The 25,561-nt window shown below is 41.1% G+C and overlaps 1 protein-coding gene across 5 annotated transcripts in view; it reads left to right on the top strand.

Annotated features, from left to right (window-relative positions):
- Positions 1 to 25,280, top strand: part of BCAS3 (BCAS3 microtubule associated cell migration factor) — an 849,167-nt gene extending 823,887 nt beyond the window's left edge. For all 5 annotated transcript variants that reach the window (XM_075264762.1, XM_075264764.1, XM_075264760.1 and 2 more), the window contains one exon: positions 23,271 to 25,280. In XM_075264762.1, the coding sequence (XP_075120863.1) occupies positions 23,271 to 23,419 (149 nt within the window). In that variant the 3' untranslated portion in view covers positions 23,420 to 25,280. The remainder of the gene's footprint in view (positions 1 to 23,270) is intronic.
- Positions 25,281 to 25,561: the final 281 nt, after the last annotated feature.

Genomic DNA, 25,561 nt, shown 5'->3' with positions numbered 1-25,561 from the left:
TTGTTTTGATGCTTTCTGTTGTTTGGCCAATATTTTTAAAAAACAAAAACTGGATAACAACTTTAAGTCTAAAATTTAATAAGATTGTCATTGACTTTAAATGTCTCCACAATTCTGAACAGAGAAAATTTTGCTGAGGCTTGTTACCCTTTTGGTTTTCTACTTGGGGGTTCGGATATATTGTTGTCTTGCATATCATGCAAAGTCGAGAGAAGACAGCTATTTGTGGAGATGTATGATTGTAGGTTTTGCTTCACTCCTGCGTAACCTATTGAGATAGGTAAATTGGAAGGGAGTGTGGAAACAGAGTTCCCCTTTTTATGACCGAATGCATATTGTGCGTAAGGTATATGGATACTCCACAGAATTTGTATACAGCGAGCAGCTATATATTGTGTTAGACCCTGATCCCTGACAGATGCCATCACCAGATACTCCGAAAACTAGTTGGATAGCACCAACCTTTTCTACATCTTTTTCTAGGGTAGTTTAACCCCTTCCCGCCGATGGCATTTTTTGATTTTCGTTTTTCGTTTTTGACTCCCCTCCTTCAAAACCCCATAACTTTTTTATTTCTCTGCTCCCAGAGCCATATGAGATCTTAATTTTTGCGGGACAAATTTTTCTTCATGATGCTACCATTAATTATTCTATATAATGTACTGGGAAGCAGGAAAAAAATTCAGAATGGGGTGGATTTGAAGAAAAAATGCATTTCTGCGACATTGTTACGGGCTTTGGTTTTACGGTGTTCACTGTGCAGCCAAAATGACATGTCCCCTATATTCTGTGTTTCGGTACGATTCCGGGGATACCAAATTTATATGGTTTTATTTACATTTTGACCCCTAAAAAAAATTCCAAAACGGTGTTAAAAAATTTTTTTTTCTAAAAGTCGCCATATTCCGACGGCCGTAACTTTTTTATATGTAAGTGTACGGGGATGCATAGGGCGTCTTTTTTTGCAGGGCCGGGTGTACTTTTTAGTTCTACCATTTTCGGGAAATGTTATTGCTTTGATCACTTTTTATTCAAATTTTTATCAGAATCAAAACAGTGAAAAAACGGTGGTTTGGCACTTTCGACTATTTTTCCCGCTACGGCGTTTACTGAACAGGAATAATATTTGTATAGATTTGTAGAGCGGGCGATTTCGGACACGGGGATACCTAACATGTATATGTTTCACAGTTTTTAACTACTTTTATATGTGTTCTAGGGAAAGGGGGGTGATTTGAACTTTTAATTCTTTTTATATTTTATTTAACTTTTTTTTTTTTTTTTGCATTTATTAGACCCCCTAGGGGTGTTGAACCCCAGGGGGTCTGATCACTAATGCAATGCATTACAATGCTAATGCATTGCAATGCATTGCAAAAAAATCATCCTTTCTTTTGCAGGCTGCATAGACCAGCCTGCAAAAGAAAGGATTTGCAGACAAGCCTGGGAGCCTGTACAAGGCTCCCGGCTGTCATGGCAACGGGACGTCAGTCCTGGAGCATGCTCCAGGAGCCGGCGATCCCGGCCAAAATGGCGGCGCCCATGCGCCGCCGGGAAAATGGCGCCTCCGGCGCCTTTGATCGCGGCGCCGGAGGGGTTAATGCCTCCGATCGGTCCGGGGACCGATCGGAGGCATTAGAGCCGGTTGTCTACTGCTTAAAGCTTAAAGCAGTAGACACCCGGCGGCTATGGCGGCCGCCCGGCTCCCGGGCGGTCACCATAGTTACAGACCCGACATGCGCCGTACTATTACGGCGCATGTCGGGAAGGGGTTAAAGACATGTCTGTAGCTACTTAAGGCATCTGGGTCCATGGAGGGCCTTGTACTGTAACAGAACCCTTGTGAAATTCTTTATACAGATGTTATCCTCAGATCAAATTATAGCTAGGACCCCAGTGTTGCAAGGCAGCAATTCCAACCAGTGAACTACCATTGCTTCCAGAGAACAATTTACCAATGTGGGACAAATGCCCAATTAAGGCTGGGTTCCCATGTGCACACAACTCTCCAGTCTCTCTCTCCGTTGTTCGGGTCCATGCAGGACTTTACTCTCCGACAATTTCTGATGGTTTCTGCGATGGATCCTGTGCGGCAGAGACTCCGGTTCAAATGTGAACTTAGCCTTAACAAAAAGATTAGCTTTCATAAAAAGTTAAACATCTGTTATCTTCGTAGAATAATGCAAATGTATTTTATGCAGTTGCACATCCTTGTGTTTAGTATTACATGGGTGTGGGTATACACAAATGTCCAGTGAGTTCTTCTGCTCGGCTATTAAGAGATAAATGACATTTTGCTCTTAAAATATAAAACAGACGACTCTTAGAAAACCATTGCAGGCATTGTGTAAGTGAGAATTTATCTTCTGATCTACGTAAACACTGTCTGATCATTTAACAGTTATTATAAATAATGGCTTTTTAAGCGCTTCGTGTAGAGCTTATAGGCTCCACATCAGGCTGCTTCAGGAGAATCAGAGAAGGAGAGAACCCAGTGACATACTGCAGGCATCCAGTCTAAAACATTGTACATCCTGAGATACTTCTTGTCACCGCGCTGTCCATGACAATAATTATATTTGTCTACTAATGTAAGAAATGAAGAATTTGAGATATGTGTGTTTGCCTCCAGTAGTATACTGGTTTGTCATTTGAGTTATTAACAATCTAGAAACCCATGAACCTGTTACAATTTGCCATAAACTCAGCAAGTGACACCGTGGGCCCCACAAACACTATCATTATACTCGGTATACTTTGCAGGTAAGGGAACCTAAAAAATACTGTTACTTACTTCTCCATGATCCTGCCAGGCCTCCGCCATTCGTGTCTGACGTCACATGACCCGGGCCTGCTTCCCGGGTCATGTGACGTCCGACGTCATTAAAGCAGGACAAGAGCGGCGGTCGACAGCCTAGGAGCCGGGGAACAGGTAAGCAACTCTTTCTGGTTTTTTAATGTTTTTATTCCCCCGGGTCTCCGATTATTATACTCTGGGGTCTGAAAAGACCCCAGAGTATAATAATTGTTTATGGGTGTCCACAGTGGGACATAATACTGTGTGCAGGGGACACTATTGGGGTTAAAACTGTGTGTGCAGGGGACACTATTGGGGATAATACTGTGTGCAGGGGACACTATTGGGGATAATACTGTGTGTGCAGGGGACACTATTGGGGATAATACTGTGTGTGCAGGGGACACTATGGGGGATAATACTGTGTGCAGGGGACACTATTGGGGATAATACTGTGTGCAGGGGCCACTAAGGGCCATAATACTGTGTGCAGGGGCCACTGATGGACATAATACCGTGTGCAGGACTTACTAAGGGACATAATAGAGAGCCGAGGAGGGGGTCGGTCGGGGTCTTCGGCGTTGGTTTGGGGGGGCCATGTCAAAAGTTCGCCACGGGGCCCCGCCATTCCTAGTTACGCCACTGTATAGGACAGGCAATAGAAGAAACTTATGGCCTAACCTGAGGATAGCATATAAAAGCCTTAACACTGGACAATTGCTTTAAGTTATATTCTAGGTATACAAAGAGAGAGAAAGCTTTAGTGGAGTATCATAGTAATACTATAAAAATCATTGATTTTTGTCTTTTTTGCAACTAGGCTCAAAAAAGATCAATATCATGCTCACTTGGAAAATCAACATACCTGGATGTGGCACAGGATGATCACCCTCAAACCATGATTTGTAATAACTTTATAATATTGGTGTGCTGGTTAGATCAGATGCTTTAAGGTTTTGGATCTATTTTACAACAATGTATCTGCAATAGTATATATTTAAAGATTGAGATGTTTCCAGAGGATAAACTGATGAGCCGTAAATACAGTGCATTCTAGCTTACTGAATAGTAATAATTGTGTGTAATGCAGTGGATATTGAACCCTTTAATCCCCATATAGGGATCTAGACTACACTGCATGGAAATTACCAGTTCATTATCTCTTGGAGTAGTCTTTGTTTGGTGACCCAGGTGACTTGAGAGACACCGAAAGGTGTAGTCATGGAACAGGCCAACATCATGGCAGAACAAAAAAAGGGGGAGAACACCGAGCGTGCTTATAGTGTAGATCAGTTTGCAATGGATGTTGGAAATAAAAATATACAGAGGAATGGACCAGTTGGTCCCTCACCTTCAGGTGTTGTGAATGAGTCACAACACCAATGGAAGCATAGAGGCTGAGGTGGCTGCAGAATCCACAGACTGGTCACCTAGGACCAGACAGTAATGGAAGGAAGGAGGCCTGCAGCTAGAGATGGACGTCTGCGTTCAAGTAGTTGTTAACCTGAAGAAGAGCTTGTGGAGCTCGAAACACGTTGTGTAGTACGTTTTTTTCCAATAAAGGTTATATATTTTATTCACCTTGTCGACACTCCAATCTGACCAGAGAGCGCAGACGTCCATCTCTAGCCGCTAAAGTCATGACAGACAGAGTTTGTGCTATAATCCAGCAGCGGTCACAGTTGGAGGCGCATAGAAATATAGAAGATGGCAGAAAAAGACCACATAGTCCATCTAATCTGTGCTTATTATTTCCATCTTATCTTAGGAAAGACGTGTTTTTCCCAGGCATTAAATTCTTGTACTGTACATTCCCCAACCACATCTGCTGGACATTTGTTCCTCCCATCTAATTACAGATTGTGCCTCAGCGTTGCTTGATTACTGTAAGTTTATGGGCAGTTTATTACTGCTCAGCTCTATTTGCTCAGGCCTAGTGCTCTGCATCACCACACAATGGTTATAGCCTATTTATTACCGATTCAGCTCAGCTCTATTACTCAGGCCTATTTCTCTACATCACCACACAATGGTTATAGCCTATTTATTACCGATTCAACTCAGCTCTATTGCTCAGGCCTATTTCGCTACATCACCACACAATGGTATAGCCTATTTATTACTGAATCCACTCAGCCTCATCACTATAAGCCTACTGCTCTGCAATATCAGACTTGTCATGCTGCATACTATAGATACTCAGCCTGCCAACATGGTCACACCATCGCTGCACCCAAAATCATCTCATTGCCAGTGTGCCCAAGCTCATGAGCATCATGTTGTCCTTAGTATCACATACTTCAGCAAGTCAGATATTGATTTATGTGTTGGTCTTAATATCATAACTAACATTTGTGTGGAGATTGGTACAATGCTATTTGAGATCTGAAACTTCATGGTAAAAATTGTTTTATTTCTAAAGATAAAATTTGGTATCTGCCTGGAAAAAGAGACAGGCAGTCAGAGCCAGGCAAAAGTTCAGTAGCTTGTAACTGATTTAGAGAAGATAATTAGTTAAAAGGGAACATGGATAGTATAGATTGAAGAAAAACAGATTAACATGGGGAACTTTGAGTGCGCTTAGTATTGAAGTAGTTTGCCTGTGTTTAGTGTGGAAGTACAAGGACCTAAGAACAAATTGCATTGCAAGATGCTGAATGAAGAAAACATCACTAGGCTTTTTATCATTTACAAGAGTTTTGTCATATTGTTATTCTATTGATGTAGAAGATTGAAATAAAGGAAGAGTGGTTTTAATGGTAATGATAATAGTCAACTTTAGAGCAGCACAAATTGATATAATGGCAACTTTTATGTGGGAGTGACCATAATGCTTTTTACAAAAACATTCTGGACTCTAACATTAGCAGAGCTGTGTTTTCACTGCCTTGTCGCCATGGCATGAATTGCTGATTACGCCATGCAAGGGTGAAGACATGAGCAAATCCACGTACCTTATATGTATAGTTTTACATAGACTGTTTGATTTATTATGTTATGTTACTAACAGTCCCTTATTACATGTTTTGCAGTGAGGCCTACTATACTATACTTTAGTCTGTAATTCTAAAGGGAATCTGTCATGAGTATTTACCTCTAAAACCTGTTAACAACACTAGAAGATAGTATAGTGTAAAACAGCGGAAATACACCTTTGTGAATACTTATCGTGCTTCCATGAGTGAAAAGAGAAGGTTTTGATCCTCCTTATACTGTGACCTAAAGAGTCCAAGGGGTCGACCCTGACTGTGAAATCTTATATATACAGAAGTAACCGAATTAACACAAATTTCTGCAATTGGTTAAAGTGCTGCAGCATGATATCTCATCTCAGAAGACAACAAAAACCAAGGAAAAATAATTGAAAAATGAAAAATTATTTATACATTGATACATATAGCTCAGTAGCTGGGTGACATGTCTGATAAATTATAAATATCTGAGTACACTTTGCTCTTGTTTGTTGGTTTGCCCTTGTAAAAGGAGCCTGTCACTAGAGTGAAATACATTAAACCAGCAACACAGTTACAGTTAAATAGGTCAGGCTCACCTTGGGTGTAAGGAGGTGGTCAACAGGAATTTGATGCTAAAATCCACCTCAGATTTGCTTCCCAGTTATTTCAGTAGGATGCAGTAACTCATTCTTTCTTTGTCAGCGGAAAAAATAAGCATCCTGCTCTTTCTTCCGGTGGATTCCACTTGAGAACTCCGATTGAAATGAATAAGATGCAAAAATACACGTTTTCCATCAGCACAGAATTTGACAGAGAATTTGTAATCTCCGCTCAAGGAATTTGAAACTTGGCCCTGTACTATAAAGATAAAATAGGCAAAATACAGTGGCACTCTTCACATTCAGTGTCAAAATCCGCTTCAAATTCAGTGTTAAAATATGCATCGGTTTTTGTCAAGCAGAAAAAATTTGCTTTAAATTCTTATGCTTCACCTTGGTGACAGACTTCCTTTTAAGGTGTTGCCTGGGAAGTTTAAATTTAATTACTTGATCTAGTGGATGATGATGAACCAGGGTCGCTCCGCCTCTTCCTCCTTCCCTGATTTTCCAGACCCTTTCCTAACATGCACTGTACTATTATGGTGGGTTGGGTATTTAAATATGGCGGCCACTGAGGAGGGTACTAAGTCTCCTCTGTAAACGGGAGATGCAACGGCATTGCCCACTGTCAGTGCCCGCAGTGAGCGCGGGCATTAACCCACCCTGTGGGATGCGACATTTTCAGAGCACTGCATGAGTACCACTATTTTGGGATGAATCAGCACTTCTCTGAACAAGACCTTGGGTGGCAAACCATTGTCATGACACCTATTTAAGGCTCCCAGGCCTGTCTGATATTATCTTGTGTTACAGACTGCTCAGTACATTGTATTAGTGATCAGACCCCTGGGGTTTAAGACTTCTATGGGGTCTATTGACATGAGCCTCATGGGCTTTTTTTGCCTTCCCCTGGATCAACACTGTATGGGATTGTAGGGTTATAGGTTGGACTTGATGGACTGATGTCTGCATCCAACCTTATCTACTATGTAACTATTAGTAACAATTTAAAAAAAAAAATCTATAAAAAAAATGTAAAAAGAAATAAAAAAAAAATTCAAATAACTTTCCCTTCCCACAATTGTACTGACCCATAGAATTCACTCTTAGGGTGCATTCACACAATGGATACGCTGACTGATTCTGAACGTTAAAACACGTTCAGAATCAGCGCGTATAAAGCAGATCCCATTCATTTCAATGGGAGTCGGCATACGAGCGCTCCCCATTGAAATGAATGGGCTGATTTTTTCTCTACGAGCGCTCCCATTGAAGTGAATGGGAAGCGCTCGCGTGTACGGCTCAGAATGAGCCGAGCGCTTACGCCGTGTGAAGGGGCCCATACATGAGCCGTACACGCGAGCGCTTCCCATTCACTTCAATGGGAGCGCTCGTAGAGAAAAAATCAGCCCATTCATTTCAATGGGGAGCGCTCGTATGCCGACTCCCATTGAAATGAATGGGATCTGCTTTATACTCACTGATTCTGAACGTGTTTTAACGTTCAGAATCAGTCAGCGTATCCGTAGTGTGAATGCACCCTTACATATATACATACATGTCTTCTCCATGGACGAGTACTGCCAGGAGTTGGGGGGATGTTCCTCACCACTCAGCGTCATCGATGGGTGGTAAGGAATGCCTCCTCTCACTGCAATAGATGCAATAGACGCAAACTGTCACAAATGCCCTTCTGACACTGAAGAGCTATGGTAGCAGCACTGATAGTTCTTCAGTGGGGGCACAGAACGGGAAAGCCGATAGTGCCCTGAATTCAGCGCACTGTTGACTTTCTAGCGGAGTATTACACCGCATGTACCCGAGGACGTGAAAGGTCCTCTTTAAGTACAATCTGAAGACATCTCAGATGACCCAGGCTTTTGAGTTGTAAAGTGTTGAGTGGCTACTTCATGTAATAGGTCCTCAGTGATGGAGTACACCTAGCACGTAAACACATTAAAATGACATCCACAAAGGGACTGAATCCTTTGAAGGATACACAGTCCTTTAAAGATGCAATTCTGACTTTTACAAATCGCACATATTAGAATTATATAGAATTCTTGTGTCTCCCAACCCTTCCATTCAGCATGCTTGAAGTAGCCCACAGGTGAGCAGGGGAATTCCGTGGTGGGCCCTGAGCCAGGTGGGCCTCACAGGTCACCCTAGCATAGCCAGTACAGCATCTCAACTATTCGTCAGTATAATGTCAGACCTGGGCAATGTGCGGCCTGCGGGCCACATCCGGCCCTCTGACTGCTTCTATGCGGCCCACATAGCTACTGTAAGAATCTTCAAGGACCTGTGATGATGTCACCAGGCTGCTGCCAATGGGGGCTGCTGAATGATAAAGAGAGGACCTGTGATGATGTCATAGCCTATCACCAGGATAGGCTATGATGACTCATTAGTGGGCGGAGCCACACAGGACTGTGTGCTGTCTGTAAGCTGCCGGCAATGGAGGATGCTGTACAGAGAAGAGACAGCATGTGAGAGCATGAAGAGAGAAGAGACAGCATGTGTGAGCACGAGGGGGGAACTAGGGGCAGATGTAGGGGGGCAGTTAAACTGAATACACATGGGGGGGACATTAAACTAGGGGACAGATGGAGGGTGACATTAAACTGGGGCAGCTGAAGAAGGATATTAAACCATGGGGGGTAGCTGGAGGGGGACGTGTCTGCCTCTAGTTGCCACCAGTTTAATGTCCCCCTCCAGCTGCCCCAGTTTAATGTCCCCTCTAGTTTCTGCTAGTTTATACTGGAGAAGGAGAAGGACTTAATATTGTGGGACATTTGGAGGGAAACGTTATAATGTGTGTGTGTGGGGGGGGTATAATGTTAGGGTGATTGTAGGAGGATTTTACTTTGTGGGGCACATGGAAAAATGATTGAGAATGGGCGGAGTCAGCGGAGAAGTGGGTGGAGCTAAATTTGCCACGGCGCACATGGCCCTCTAGAACCGTTAAAATTTCTCATGTGGCCCCATGGGAAAATTAATTGCCCACCCCTGGTATAATGTTCTGGCTAGATCTATGAAAGTAACCCGTTTATTTTTATAGTATAGACATTGGGTGGCTGAGATGATGTTTAGGTGCACAGTCTGATCAACCAATATTATTCTGCCCCGGGCTCCATCTTCTCAGTTACACTGCTGGGATCTCAACCACCAATCATTTTGCAGTGTCTTGCCACTGCTTGATGTCTTCTTCTGTATGTGCACACATCCCTGTCTCTCAGAGCTATCAGGGCCCTAGTTCAAAGTAAGAACCGAGTAGCAAGCTACTGACATGATCCCAAGATAGAAGTAATCAGAGGTAAAGGCTAGCCAGCAAGCAATGAGTGGCAAAATGTTTGTTTGTGACATTTTGGAATTTGCATCTAACCTTATAGTAGGTCTCTCGATGATTTTTACTGGTGACCCCAGTCTGATGCTGCCCTTCATCCATGTCTTTTCCTTTCCCTTGGTTGAAATTGATGAGGCTCCAATGAAAACACATACATGTTTGGCTAAATCAAGTGTTCATGGGTATGGGTAATTTGTTATAAACAGCCGTCAAATAAGACTACTGTTGAAAGTGTATGCCTAGTTTAATAGTAGACATAACATTGATCATAAACAAATATGTAAAAATTTGAGAGAAAGAAGGTAGGTAGTATATATGATTTTTGGTGACAGCATAGCAGTGTGTATGCACCCGTGTGTCAGCTAGAAAAGGACATTGCCCTTGCTGTACAAGACACAGGGTAGCCCACATCCGTATCAGTGTTTGGCTAGAATTATCAGCAGTGAATTCACAATGAAGTTAGAAGTTTTTCCTTGCCCTTCAATATTGGCTGAAAGGTAAATGTCTGTCCTTGGGTTGATTCTTGATGCTTCAGTTTTGTATGAATTATGATCACAGGGTTTAGACCTACCGACATCTGATCCTCATTCATAATAATCAGACTAATGTGTGAAAATAAATATATGAAGAGCAGAATAAATACACAATATTTTCTAAACTAGAAGCAATAAATAAGATTGGGGCTGATTTATCGTGCAATTTCTTCAGTTTTTACTGGCTTACAAGGCATTTTTGGCATATCCCAGAAATTTTGCGAAAAAATTGAACTTTTTGCGTCCTGCTCGCCACTTTTCTAAAAATTGGACAGATTGTGGTAGGATTCAAGTTGTCCCCAGCCTGATGGACTGGCATAGCTGAAATCTATACTATTCCCTAACTGGCATAGAGTCCAACGCTGGCATTCTCCAGAAGGCCTGAGCCTCTTAATAATTTTAGTACATCTCCCACCAGTGTAAAATGAGGTTAGCATTGGCGCCAGTCTTGCTAAATCAGCCCTCACATCTGTATTGCGGGAAATATCTTTTGATGAAGACGTCTTTCAGGACATTCTTATTGTATTGCGAGATTTTGCATCTGTAAGCTGGTATAGGAACTGCATAAAATGTAGTAATGAAAGACTAACAGAGTAATAAAACTATTAAGCAATTAAAAACATAGAGGTCGTCCATTGAAAACATTCAGGAGTGTTCACTTTGATTGTATGGCAGAGATAGGAGACCCTTGACTCCCCAGATGTTGAATTGCTTCTCCTTGATGAACTGGTTTTTGCTATGCTAAACTGCCCTTAATGTGGAGTCATTAGAGATGACCATCCTTATCCTAATGTATATTGCATACTCCATGTTATAGGTCATTTTTGGTAGTACAAGTGAACATATGGAGTGCAGTCATTACCACAACATACTGGGATGACAGTGGAACAGATAGTACTCTCTGCTCTAGTATGTCCTGTTACCATGTGCTGTTATTTGCTAGGTTGAAGAGACAGCCACATGCAAGTAATTAGATCTAGTTTCCTCTAGTCAAACTGTCAGGTCTGCATCCTCTGCAAGGATCCTTGTAATCTTAATCCCATGGGCGTCTTCCCTGCAATCTGTTTATAGGACACTTTAAAGAACTGAACAAAAATAAACTTCATGCAGCACATATACGAAATTGTGGGAAATTGAAAAAAAAAAGCAGGAGAAGGGAATTTGACGTTATTCAAGGTTGAGAGGCTTAGTGCCATTAAAAGTGACTGACGTGTGAAAAGGAGCTACAATTAGTTCTTTCCCCCAGCACTTGCATTCAGTCAAGGGTCACTCCTTCAGCAAGCTGAGACCTTGAGCATAATGTGTTGTGACATTTGGAGACGATGAAGAATAATTCCTATATTCCGAGTTGCTGCTGCTTCCCTACTAACCCTGACACATCAGGCTGGCTGTCATTGTATCATCTTTCTGCCACGATGTACAGTAGTTTGTGCAATTCTCAGTAGGTAGAGTAAAGGGTCATCTCTTCCAGCAAATGGTTTTTTAAGGATATTTTTGAAATGGTGCTTAACAGCCCGCTGAAGGGGAAGTCAAACAGAGAGAAAGGAAAAACCATTAAATGAAATAATGCACTAGAGATGGGATTTTTTTTTTAGAGCAGACATAAAGAAAATACCAGGACTTCGAATGGGCCACTTTGGCAAAAGCAGAAATAAGAAACAGCATAATTTATGAGTGTTCCGGGCAAAAGATGACTATATAGATTTTCTTAAGGCATTGAATTAATGTGCCATAAAAATACTTTAACATTTATACTTGGCGATGCTTGATATATTTTTCTAGCTTTGTCTTTTATAGATTTTGTTAAGACGACATAATAAAAGAAAAATAAGTATAACTCAAAGTACGCACATATGGCTTATTTGTTTAGTCCTGAAAAGGAACCTTCAATATTTCATTCATGTAATGCTGCATATTTACCCAGCAGGATTTTTTACTATCTATCTATCTATCTATCTATCTATCTATCTATCTATCTATCTATCTATCTATCTGTTAAGTGAAAAGACCATGTGTAATTGACCTATTGTCAAATTGCATGTATTGCTATTAGATTTTAAATTCTTCAATTTTTATCAGTTTAGTTAGGATCAGTTTTTCACAGAACCCACAAACGTAGCACATTTCTACCATTTTTTTTACCAATGGATCCATTATATCTCCTCTATTTATCTAAGGTGTCAGGCTAGTGATCACAATGAATCACGACTGATCTAGACAGATCCAGTTTACTTCTCCATTATGTAAATGATGTGTATTTTGTTGTTGGACAGGTGCACTGATCATGAACCTGGTCTTATACAGAACACAGTAAGCTTGGTTAATGAACATTTTGATTTTGGGGCAACACGGTGGCTCAGTGGTTAGCACTGTAGCCTTGTAGCTCTGGAGTCCTGGGTTCAAATCCCACCAGGAACAACATCTGCAAGGAGTTTGTATGTTCTCCCCGTGTTTGCATGGATTTCCTCCCATTCTACAAAGACATACTGATAGGAAAAAAAAAAAAAAAAGTACATTGTGATTTCTTTAGTTTGATCTGTAACACATCTCTTTTTATCCAGTGTTTTACAGTATGGCTAGTCACCATACATTATGCAGACCCAGAGCTTTTATATAAAATTTATAATAAATTTTATTTATATATCGCCAACATATTCCGCAGAACTGTACAATTTGTAGGGTTCAAGTTCAGACAAAAAGAGACATTACAAATAATATTATATTACTTTGTTTAGTTCATCTGGAAAGGAGAAATACAACTAAGCCAATACTAATACTAAACTCAGTATTTATTCATTTTGTCTTGTAATTTATCCTCCTTTTATTCATTGTGCTAAAGCATGGATTCTGACTTTATCTTAAAGAGATATACCCATCTTATAAAGTGATGGAATATCACTAGAATCCAATATGTTATCCATTTATGTCTTGGTCTAACAAATGGGTCCACCATCAGTCTTGAACCTGAGAAATAAGGGACTGCAAGGCTATTACAAGACTGCAGTCACTATCATAGTGGCACTCCTGGCTGCCTGGCTGTGCAGATGATTGCAGCGGTCCCCTTCACTTAAGTGTAACTATACCACAGTTCCTCTGTCCAGCAGATAGTCGGGATGTTGCTGTGCAGGATCAGTGAGGGTCCCAAAGGTCGGACCGCACTGATCATCAAGTAATGACATATCCTAGTGAGGTGAGATGGCAGTACCCTCGTAAGCTTTGATCTCATTACCGTATATACTCGAGTATAAGCCGACCCGAATATAAGCCGACCCCCCTAATTTTAGAACAAAAAACTGGGAAATCTTATTGACTCGAGTATAAGCCTAGGGGGGAATGCAGCAGCTACTGGAAAATTTCCAAAATTAAAATAGATAACAATACAATTACATTAACTGAGACATTAGTAGGTTAAATGTTATATATATATATATATATATATATATATATATATATATTTCTTAGACCCCCTAGGGGTCTTGAAACCTAGGGGATCTGATCACGGGCACCGATGGGATGGGTAGGGTGGCCGGAGTTTTTGGTTGCTGGGGAAGGAAGAGGGGGTGTTTTGGTTGTCTGTCTGCCCCTTCCCTGAGCTTGAGGACTGGACTTTTTTTTCCCCCACTTGGAATTCAGCCTGGATGAATATAGGTGATCTGCAGTGCTCCTATTAACCCCTTCCTTACAGAATAGGAGTACTGCAGATCCCCTATATTCAGCCTGGCTGTAGTCAGGCTGAATGCCAATTGGGGAGAAAAAAAAAAACAGTCTCAGGAAAGGAGTAGTTAGCAAACCCCACCCCCCAAACCAACCTACCCCCCCAACACATACTGCACCCCAAAACCCCATCAACTTTTTTTTTTTTCATTTTTCAAAAAGGAGAAGCGTGACGGTACTTACCGTTACTTCTCCTATCCGTCCAGTCAGTACAGTAACCCAAGCAACCACAAGCTCCTCCCACGCTTGGATGGGATCCTATCAGCGTGCGAGGGGTGTGGTTGCCTAGGTTGCACTGTCGGCCAGTGGCAGTCTGGAGCCGGCGGTGAGCGGAGGAGGAGCCAAGCAGCGGGCCAGGTAAGCCTGCATTCCCCACCCCCCCTCTCCCCCGTACACAGCTTACCGGTATGTATTCCGTCCGGGGGAGTCTGCATGAGGACCCCCCCGGACGGAACACAATTGCAGCGCTGCTTTAAAGCACACGCATCTCATAGACACTTAAAGTCTATGGGGTCTTTATGTGCTTTAACAGAACTGCGCGTGCAGCTGCCATTTCAGAGCAGCACGCGCAGTGAGTTGAAGCGGGCAGTGCGCTGCAAGCACAACGGGACCAGGTAAGCCTGCAATCCCCCCCCCCCTTCCCCGCACACAGCTTACCGGTATGTATTCCGTCCGGGGGAGTCCGCATGAGGACCCCCCCCCGGACGGAACACAATTGCAGCGCTGCTTTAAAGCACACAGACCTCATAGACACTTATAGTCTATGGGGTCCTTATGTGCTTCAACAAAACTGTGCGTGCAGCTGCCATTTTAGAGCAGCACGTGCACTGAGCTGAAGCGGGCTGTGCGCTGCAAGCACAACAGACCCCATTATAGTCTATGGGGTCCGTGAGCTTTAACTAAACAGCACGTCTGAAGTCACGGAGCGCCACCGGAGTCACGGAGCCATGTAGACACCACTTGGCGGCCCGGGAGACAGTCTCTCCTTGACTCCATGACTCCTGCTCCCTGACTCCTGCTCCTTGACCCGAGTATAAGCCGAGGTGGACTTTTTCAGCTCAAAAACCGGGCTGAAAAACTCGGCTTATACTCGAGTATATACGGTAAGTTTGGGGAACACTTTAGTGAAATTGCTTGTTCAGGGGAGATAAAGGATAAGATCCCACTTTGCGGAAACACAGCTTTTTTTGTTGTAATTTTTTGAAGTATAAGTATTTTCTATATATTTCCCATTCCTTTTTGTAGCCATTCTTGGCTTTGGCTCCAAAAAAACGGTCCAAAATCTGCAACAAAAAAAGCTATCACTTTGGGGTAGGGAACAGGGAAAAAGTATTCAGCCACCAGCAGCAATAACCAAATTCAGATCAAATGATGACCATTCCACTTAACTTTCCTTGAAATGCCGGGTATCGCACGGAACTGACTCCTTCGGCTTGGAGCTGTAAGTATGCAGATCGTTCGAGAAATAGAACCAGCGTAGCCCCGTTAGGAAAGGTAAAACTCTTCTTTATTTAATCCATGAAAAAATGTAATACACGCATGTGAAAATATAGAAACTGCGCCAGACTGACGCGTTTCGGATAATGGTATCCTTTCTCAAAGTCTGGTCTGAGAAAAGAGACTCACACAATCTCCTATGTAGGGCCACAATCTCAACGTCATAATTGACAAGTGATTACAGGTGTCCGATCTTATAACGGCTCTACACAAGGAACAATACATCATGAATACAATACATCATGAGTCTCTTTTCTCAGACCAGACTTTGAGAAAGGATACCATTATCCGAAACGCGTCAGTCTGGCGCAGTTTCTATATTTTCACATGCGTGTATTACATTTTTTCATGGATTAAATAAAGAAGAGTTTTACCTTTCCTAACGGGGCTACGCTGGTTCTATTTCTCGAACGATCTGCAACAAAAAAAGCTGCCTTTCCACCTAGAATGAAAAGATAAAATCTTAACTAACTATATTTGTCATTCAGGAGTTTGGGAATGCTGAGTGATAGCTTTTTAAAAGCAAAGACAGAAAAAACAGGCACAACTAAAAAAGTGGTGTGCAGAATATGTGTATTTTGTCATGAGAGAAAATATGATGATTTATGTTTAATTGGTTGTTGGTGTTTTTTTACATTATAATAGATTCTCTTCACCCTGCATAATTCACTGTTACATTGCCATTGCAAGATAACTCAAAGTACTCACGTACACTGCCGTGTTATGGGGCCACAATACTCCATCAGACTTCATATAGATAGCATTACTTGTACATTCAGCACCTGCATATTGTATGTCACTGTCATACATTGAAGGAAGACTGGCGAGCTTATGTCTCAGGAAGAGAAGGGGTTACAGCGTGTTTAGATTATTCTAATGATTGGAACACTCTTTTTTGTCCGATAAACAATTATGATGGAAACAAGTAAACGTTTAAGGAGTTTAGCGACCTAATGATGTTTGATTGGACTTGTACTCTGCTCTGTCTTGGTAGAGATGGCTGCACAGCAAGTAAAAGCTCTGACGTGAGACATTTAACCAAAGCCAGCTGTGTGCTGCAGGAGATGAAAGCACAAAATCAGACAGGATAAGTACAGTATTAGTGTGGGATACGCCACTCATTGCTGATTTAAATTACTGTTTTCACTTCCTGAACTTATGGGAGACCAGGGATGTGAAGCAAAAAACTAAAGAAGCTTATGCATGGCCGGGTTTTTCAGATAGGGCTGGAAGAACATTTTATTGACTATGGCTAAAACCAATGTCTCCGGATCTCTGTCTGCACCGACTCCATCTAGCACAGAGCTTCTTCCATATTCAACGTCCACAAGCCACATTTCATACGGTGACATAGATGTGGTGAATATTTTGTTCCTGTAGGTGTGAATGCCAAGGAGGCCATTTCGATGAGGTCATTGTCTAAATGTAGTTCAAGTTTAATTCCTTAATAGAGGCCCTTATTCCTGTACATACTGCTCCGGCTTTCTGCTCTGCTTCAAAATAAATTTGCTCCTGCAAACAGATACTAACAGAGGGTTTCATGTTCCAACACAAACTCTGCCACTAGCAGAAAATCATACGAGTTTCTGGGTGTTACAACACTGTGCTCCATTCATGAACAAACCTGGTATGCCATATCCATGGAATCTATCCACACTAAAAAGGTATCTGTTACACAGCTTGCAACTTTGATTTGTCCGATGTTAGGCAGGAATTAAACCTAGGAATAAGAGCAAGTCTGCAGTGTGTGGAATCTTCCCAGTCTGCGATGGATCTATGTTAACAAGAATAGCACTATGACATTCGGTAAATAGTGACAGGTACCATATTATGCGTCACCATGGAAAGTCTCAGATAAATCAGATATCCCCTAGCCTTGTCTTGCCAAATAAATGGGCTTGTACAACTCTAATTTGACATAATTTCCAAACCTACTAGACAGACAAAATCCAGGATAGGTGCACCCCTCCCCCTCTTCTCCTGATGACCCGTTTGTACTTCATACATACAAGAAACATGCTTTGATTTTCAGGTAGCACTACTAAACAGACTTGGAAGCTACACTGAGCTTATAGTCCATCTCTTATTTTCATTATTTATATCATATATTTTCATTACAATTAGACACAGCAAAATGATAGATACATTCATACTATTAGTACCTGAGGCTTACTGGACACTTAGATATGCTCATATTATTCACACATCCATAAGGCCTACAGCCTCCAATAACACTACTGTCACCACACCACCATCTGAACAGTCTCCTTCCTTACCTTCTGTCTCTATCCCTCTTCCGTCATAGATTGTAAGCCCTCGCGGGCAGGGCCTTCTACCCCACTGTGCCAGTCGCTCATTGTTAGTATTATATCTACCTGTATATTTTTAGAGATGAGCGAACAGTGAAATATTCGAGATTCAATATTGGTTTCGAGTAGAGCCTCAATATTCTACTACTCGATCGAATATCAAATCCCATTATAGTCTATGGGAAAAATGCTCGTTTCAGGGGAAACCATTATTCGACTACAGGAGAGTCACCAAGTCCACGAGTAGCAGAAGGAGAGTGTTTAGGAGAAGCGCTGTGCAGTTAAAGCGCACAGACCCCATTATAGTTTATAGGGTCCGTGCGCTTTAACTGCACAGCGCTTGCAGTTGCGCTGATAAAAAGTCAGCTCCCTCGTAACAGCAAGCTGCCAGCTCTCCCGACTAGCAAAGACGAGCCTGCGGCAAATCAACGTTGGTTCTGCAGCAGGCTCATCCTTGCTAGTCAGGAGAGCTTTGCAGCTGGCTGTTACGAGGGAGCTGACTTTTTCTCATAGGAATGAATAGACCAGCGTTGATTGGGCAGTGTACAGCATTCGGCTAATCAACGCTGGTTCTGCCGGAGACTCGTCTGTGAGGAGGCGGAGTCTAAAATTGCACCACAGCAGTCTCCATTGTGGTCCGAATGCTGTACACTGGCCAATCAACGCTGGTCTATTCATTCCTATGAGAAAGAGAGTCAGCTCCCTCATAACAGCAAGCTGCCAGCTCTCCTGACTAGCAAGGACTAGCCTGCTGCAGAACCAGCGTTGATTTGCTGAATGCTATACACTGTATAGCATTCTGACATTCAACGCTGGCTCTGAATCGAATATTTACTGCGAATAGCTAGTAGTATTCGATCGAGTACGAATATTTCGAATACCGTAGTATTCAATCGAATACTACTCGCACATCTCTATATATTTTGTGTACTGTATGTAAACCCCCAAATGTAAAGCATCATGGAATTAATGGTGCTATATAAATAAATAATAATAATAATTATATCAATAGTGCAAAAATCTAGGAATTAACCTCTACCTGTAAAGTACAGAACCAAAACTGGTGTAGGGATTCTTGCGCTCCCTGCAATGTAGACATGACTTACATGGTGTGCAATGTAGTAGAGCAATACTGTAGATATATCCGTACAGGATTAGATTTAAAAAAATTCTGGCTGCTTCTAGCTGCCAATAGGGGGAGCTAAAAACACTAATGCTCACCTTCTGATCTCATGCTACTCTTGTCAGCCTCTGAGGGTGCATTCATACGATGTCTTTTGGCACGTAATGTGCCACGTAGACGCCGCGGGATCTTTTGCGGGCCGTATACACTCCCATTGTTTTCAATGGGAGCTGGTACCGTATACACGGCGCTATTTTGCAGCCGTGATTTTGCGGCAGCCGCAAAATAGCTCCGCGTATACGGTACCGGCTCCCATTGAAAACAATGGGAGAGTAAACGGCTCGCAAAAGATCCCGCGGCGTCTACGTGGCACATTATGTGCCAAAAGACATTGTGTGAATGCACCCTTAGGGTCCATTCAGACAGAGGAAAATGGCTCTTTATTTGGCGCTGAATTTTCAGCGCTGAAAAAAAAACCTCCCATTGATTTCCTTTTTTTTTCCCACTAGCAGAAAATTCCGCTAGTGCAAAAATAAGCTAGCAGCACCCATTGAAGTCAATGGGAGGCTTTTTTCCAGCTTGGAAAATTCAGCGCCAGATAAAGCGCCATTTTCCTCTGTGTGAATGGACCCTCAGTTTCGTTTACAGAAATTGAATCCCATGGCTGACTGTTGCAGCTATTCACTGGCGCAGTTGTTATGTATTGTTCTTAGGTTAAGTTCACACGGGTAGCTGCGACTGGATGCCAGTGCAGTGCATTGGCATCCAGTCACGCACTCTGCTCCGGATTAGGCCCAAATGAATGGGCCTAGTTGGGAGGGAGTGTCTTCAGGCGGATGTCGCAAGGTCAATCCACCTGAAAGAATTAGCATGTCGCTTCTTTTTCCGGGAGCTGGAACAAACGGCTCCCGGTAAAAAGAATTGACCGTCTTCCATTGATTTCAACGGGAGCCGTCTTTTTGATCAGGATTTTGAGGCCGTGATATGAGGATATTTATACCCTCATGTCACAGTGTTACAATATCTTTCTATATTACACTGTTAATTCCATAGCACTGTGCCTTTTCTTATTTCTGTCACCATAATTTTCTTAATGGACATAGCTGTTTGAAGCATTTTTCATGGGAAGAGATTGTAGTTTTTTAGGCCTTATTTGAGAGTACATGTGTCATTTATATTCATTTATGTGACTTTACTAGAGTGTTGCATACCCATTCCCGGGCTGCATGAGACACCTGTGTGGGGATTATTCTGCAGCTCTACAAAAGATATATTTTCACTCACTTATTAAAGGGTTTAAAGAAGATTTTTATAAGTTATCACATGACATGAACAAACCAATAAACCATGGAGTCAAGCTTTATCTCACCTTTATACTTTGTGCTTCTTTTCTCCTATTAACAGTGCATTAAGGCTTTTAGAAACTGTATGACATTTGTCTTGTAAATTCTACAACTTTGCATTCAACTTCTTTGTATTGTCTCCATGTAGAGGACAAAATGGTGAGATTACATTTACAGTTCGAAGAAAACACATTTTATTTATATTTCATTAAAGATAAAAAGGGTTTCTCTTTGCATAAAGCTCAGACGTGAGAACGGTGACTAGGAATACATCACTCAGTAGGGGCGGCAGCCATTTAGCATTACAGATAAACATCTAAGTACAGTCTCTTATACCTGTGTTACTCTTTACATCCCACACCTAGACATTTGTAACGTGTAAGTGATAGGCAAAGGGACTCCAATAGTTATCAAGCTGCAAATGGTAGGTGTGACACACAAACCCACACCCAGATCTAGTGTCTGCTCACTGACTTTTATTGGAGCCTGGAGCCAGGAGACAACAGATGATTTCTTGATAAGAGTCTATAAAGTGGAACAACATTCCAAAAAAATGTGCAATTATAAGGGGAGATTTTAGCCAAGATTAAATATCACAGGACAAAACTGTTTGTACACAGGAAACCTGATGTGACATTGTAAACCTTACAAGTTACCAGAATAAGAGTGTGTACAAATAACTGGGAGGAAATAGACCAGAGCCTGCAGAAAACACAAAGCGCTCACAGACAGCGAGAAGGTTCATTAACATTTGTCACTAAACTGGAAACAGGTCAACAAAAGTGAGAAAAGAGAAAGTGTGGAAGTGAACAAAGCTGGAAACACAGTGGAAGGAAGTTATTGATTCTATAGAATTGTTGTCATTAACTCATTTACATCTAGAGTTTGTTCAGTTCCGTACACTGTCAGAATGATGTAAAAAAAAAAAAAAAAAAAAAGTAATATTTCCCTTATCAAAACCCCCAATGCTTCTGTTTCTTGGGTCACCCAGGCCCTATCTGATCTCTATGCTTCCTGGTCCTTTTCAACACGCAAACGTGTTCACTCAACCTGTGTCTGACTGTAACGGTGTGAAATTAGAAAAAAAAAATAATTTTTTATTATTTTTATTATGAGAATGATCACAGTGATACCAAATTTATATTTTCTTTTAATGTTTTATAACAATTATATTAAAAAACAGCAAAAAGAAACAATGTGTTTGCGTCACCATATTGTGATACCTGTATTTTTTTTTTTTCCGCTTGCGGAACTGAGCAGGGCATCTTTTTTGCTTTGCAAGATGGGTGGTTTTTGTCCTGTTTGAGAAAATTTGTCACATTTAGTCAGTTTTTATCCAGATTTTTCGTGAAATGGATGAATATGATTATATTTTATAGTCTGGGCATTTTGTGATACAGGAATGCCTAATATGTATATGTTTATTTTTGTTTATTTACTTTTATATGTATTTTAGAAAAGGGTATGATTTAAAAAAAAACTTTTATGTTTTCTTTAGATCCCATAGAAGTATTGAACCTGCAGTCATTAGATTGCTTATACCATAAAATGCAGTACTACTGATACTGCATTGCAGTCTATTGTACAATCCTTACATAACTATTGAAGCCTACTACACACAGGCCTCAAGAATTATATTGCCATAGCAGGCCTGGGAGCTTTCAGAAGGATGCCAGCTACCATAGCAACCTGAGGGTTCTCATGATCTTGCTGCATGGCAGCCATTCGAAGGGGGGGAAATAAAAGTAGAAGTAAACAAAACTCCTCTGGTGCTGTTGTCCCATCCGCTCAGCTCCCTACATCAGCCATACACTCAGGGTTGGTCCGCATGGGGACCCCCCAAATGGAATACCAAATGCAATTGCAAGCGCTGTGCAGTAAAAGCACACGGATCGCCATAGACTATAATGGGGTCTGTGTGCTTGCTGCCAGATCTCCGCACAGAACATGCGGACAAGAAAGTAGTGATTCGTGTGGGGAGTGTGCGGCAAGCACCATGTGCTTTTACTGCACAGCGCTTGCAACTGCGTTTGGTATTCCGTTTGGGGGGTCCCCATGCAGACTCCCAGAATGGATTACCAAAAGCAGATGTAAACAAAGGGTCACTATTATATCTCTAGATGCTAACAGGAACTCAGGCAAAATACTCATCCCATAAACCTTTACAGAAAATAAAATAAGAAGAGCTATAATTAGAAAGTAAAAACAAATTTAAGGGTGCATTCACACTAAGTATACGCTAAGCTGATTCACGTTCAGAATCAGCGCGTATAAAGCAGATCCCATTCATTTCAATGGGAGCCGGCATACAAGCGCTCCCCATTGAAATGAATGGGCTGCTTTTTCCCCTATTGGTTTCAATGTGATACGCGCGTATGCCGGCTCCCATTGAAATGAATGGGATCTGCTTTGTACGCGCTGATTCTGAACGTGTTTTAAATTTCAGAATCAGTAAACGTATACTCAGTGTGAATACACCTTAAGAACGTATTATATACGGTATGACTATCTGGTATTATTTGTTAAAAAATTATATAGATGATACATTCCCTTTAAGATGAACTTTAACTAGGATCTCCAGTGCGACATTATCCGAAACACAAAGTAGTTCTTGATAGTAAAAGTCAAGCATGCATGGTCTGTTAGACTACAAAGGTGATGTTTTCCTAAGAAGACATAGCACACCTTCTGAGCCAGAGCACCCAAACAAGTCCACAGCTAAAACAGAATATTTGGTTTACATCTCTTCAGTTTAATAAAGTGGTTGGAACTGTTTTAGATATGGCTGTTGAAATCATATTAGTTTTTTAAAGATTAGTTAAAATTCGAAAAACAGCAGATTTGTTCCTATAAAAAAGCACCATACCTGTCTACTAGTTATGTGTGGTAACCTATGGATCTGAGCTGAGCTACTAGACACAACCTGTGAACAGGAGAGGTTCTATTTCTGTCTGAAAGCATCCATGATTTTTTTTAACCATTAACAGCATTATTAATCATCTACATTATTATTGATATTAGAAAGACTCATATTTGCATCGCTGTTTCATTTCAGAACTTCAGCGAGACGGAAGCATAGAGACCCTAAGTAACAGTTCTGGATCTACCAGCGGTAGTATACCACGCAACTTTGATGGTTATCGGACAACTCTTCCAAGCAATGAAAATCAACCTTTGAGCCTCTTCCCCTCAGGACTTCTATAAAACACAATGTAACAGAAAAGAGATTTTGATCCTATGAATGTTTTAATGTGACATAATAATTTACTTTCTTTTATCCTTGTTTATATCCATTTCACAAGTTTGGCTAGAATTGAGAATAGAACAGATTCCTCCTCGTGTTCTCTGGACATTAATACTTTGGTAGTAGGATTTGTTTCAGTAGTAGTACACAGACAATCGTATTGTGATATCAACCTGCATATGTCCTCTGCAGTGACATGACTTACACTGGCAATGTATTTATTTAGAGATAACTAAATGGGAATATACACTTGTATACAATATTACTGTAATATTCATATGTACTACTGTGCTAATGTTCCCCTATGAGATACATGCATAAATACCAGAAGGCAGCCATTGTATCTCCATGTTGTTATTTAACAGTAACCAAGGTGAATGCTTGTGTAATAACCTTAAAGCAGGGATAATGGTTGTAAGATTTCCACACACTTTTTCCATTATACCTGACACAGTTTTGTTTTATAGACATGGATATTTTGAACAAACGTGTCCTATTATGACATGAATTCCTGTCCTTAGTACCCTAATGTTCTCATCCAAGGCAGTGGGTCTGTTATTGTTTCCAAATTGAATAGACGGCTTTAATCTAAGGGGATCAAGTAGTAATAAAAGAAAGAAGAGAAGTCTCTTGGTTCTTCATTGCCACTGGAGACGTGTATCATTTAGGAATTAGAACTTTCTATGCTATTCTATTCACAGGCTATACTATTGCATGCTGTGGGGTGTTATACTGTATATCTATTTCTATTGCTAACATTATAGAATTTCACCAATAACTAATGTGCATATGCTTTGTTCCTATTACCTATCTTACGCAATCCCGGGTAACAACTATATTCTGAAATGTCCATTCTGTGTCTGTGAAATCTGATTACCACCATTAAATGCTAGCATTGCTGATAATATAAACTATCACAGCAGTTTAGTATACTTTTACTGTTACAATATAGCAGTTTGTAAAATCTGACATTTATTGATCACTGTTTTCCTATAGCTCTTGTTTATTCTGTCCGATTAGTTGACTGCATAAGACTGGGTTCACACAGGGTTTTTTGGGACGGATTTTGACGAGGAGGCCACCTCAGAATCCGGTCCAAAGACTGGCTAGCCACAACTGCAGTGTATCCAGTCGTGGCATTGTGCTCTGGATTAGGCCTAGTCGGGAGGGAGTGTTTGCATCGCGAATGCTGCGGCGGTTTCCACCGTGGAATCCATGGCAAGAAAGGGCAGGTCTATTCTTTTTTCCACAAGCGGGAAGAAACTGCTTGCGGAAAAAGGAAGTGAACGGCTCCCATTGAAGTCAATGGGAGGCGGCTTTTTGAGGTGGAGTCCGAGTCAAAAGCCAGACCAAAAAACCCTGTGTGAACCCAGAATAATAGTAGGAAACATGGGAATAGAGCCTCTTGTAGTGGACAACTCAAAGACAAATACTGTGTTAAAAACCGCCAAGAGATATCTGAAGGCATTGCAGATATGAAAATGTATTATAATACGTTTTGTGCAATATACCTTCATCAAGAGGTTTGGAATACAATAGTATTATGGCAGGTAGAATTGATTCCAGAAAAGCCAAAGATTTAACATGGTCTGGTTATTTGGGAAAATACTTGGCTTTTCACTTAAAAAAAAATAATCAGCAATGACTGTATGGATCCAAAATTTGCTGCTCACTTGGTTTTAGAAAGTAACTTTTTGTTGATCTATTGATTTTATGCGTCTTTATTATAATGTTAACAACTGATGAACCTTACTATAACTAATGAAACCTGTATTTCCATTACAATATCAATTTTGATGACTCTAAAGTAAATTTTTTTCTTCATTTGAAACAAGTGAAATTTTATCTGTGAATATTAAATAAAGATGTAAGAATTTTAATACTGCGTGGTCTTTGTTCACGTATACGTTTATCTCTCATTTAGTTTGTCTGCAATGTATAATGTTTATCTTCAAGAAAAGTAAAATTAAAGACTACACAGCAATATAGCTTCAAATCTCTCCTACTCTGAGGGGACATCTGTGCCAATGGTGACTTCTTGTGCACCCTTAATCACACATGAGGTACACATGAGATAGTTTCCAGCAGAATGCTCTTACAGC

Source organism: Leptodactylus fuscus, chromosome 2 (genome assembly GCF_031893055.1).
Source record: "Leptodactylus fuscus isolate aLepFus1 chromosome 2, aLepFus1.hap2, whole genome shotgun sequence".
NCBI classification, from domain to species: Eukaryota; Metazoa; Chordata; class Amphibia; order Anura; family Leptodactylidae; genus Leptodactylus; species Leptodactylus fuscus.
The sequence above is the reverse complement of the archived record's forward strand: the minus strand, read 5'-3'. Positions and strand labels throughout refer to the sequence as shown.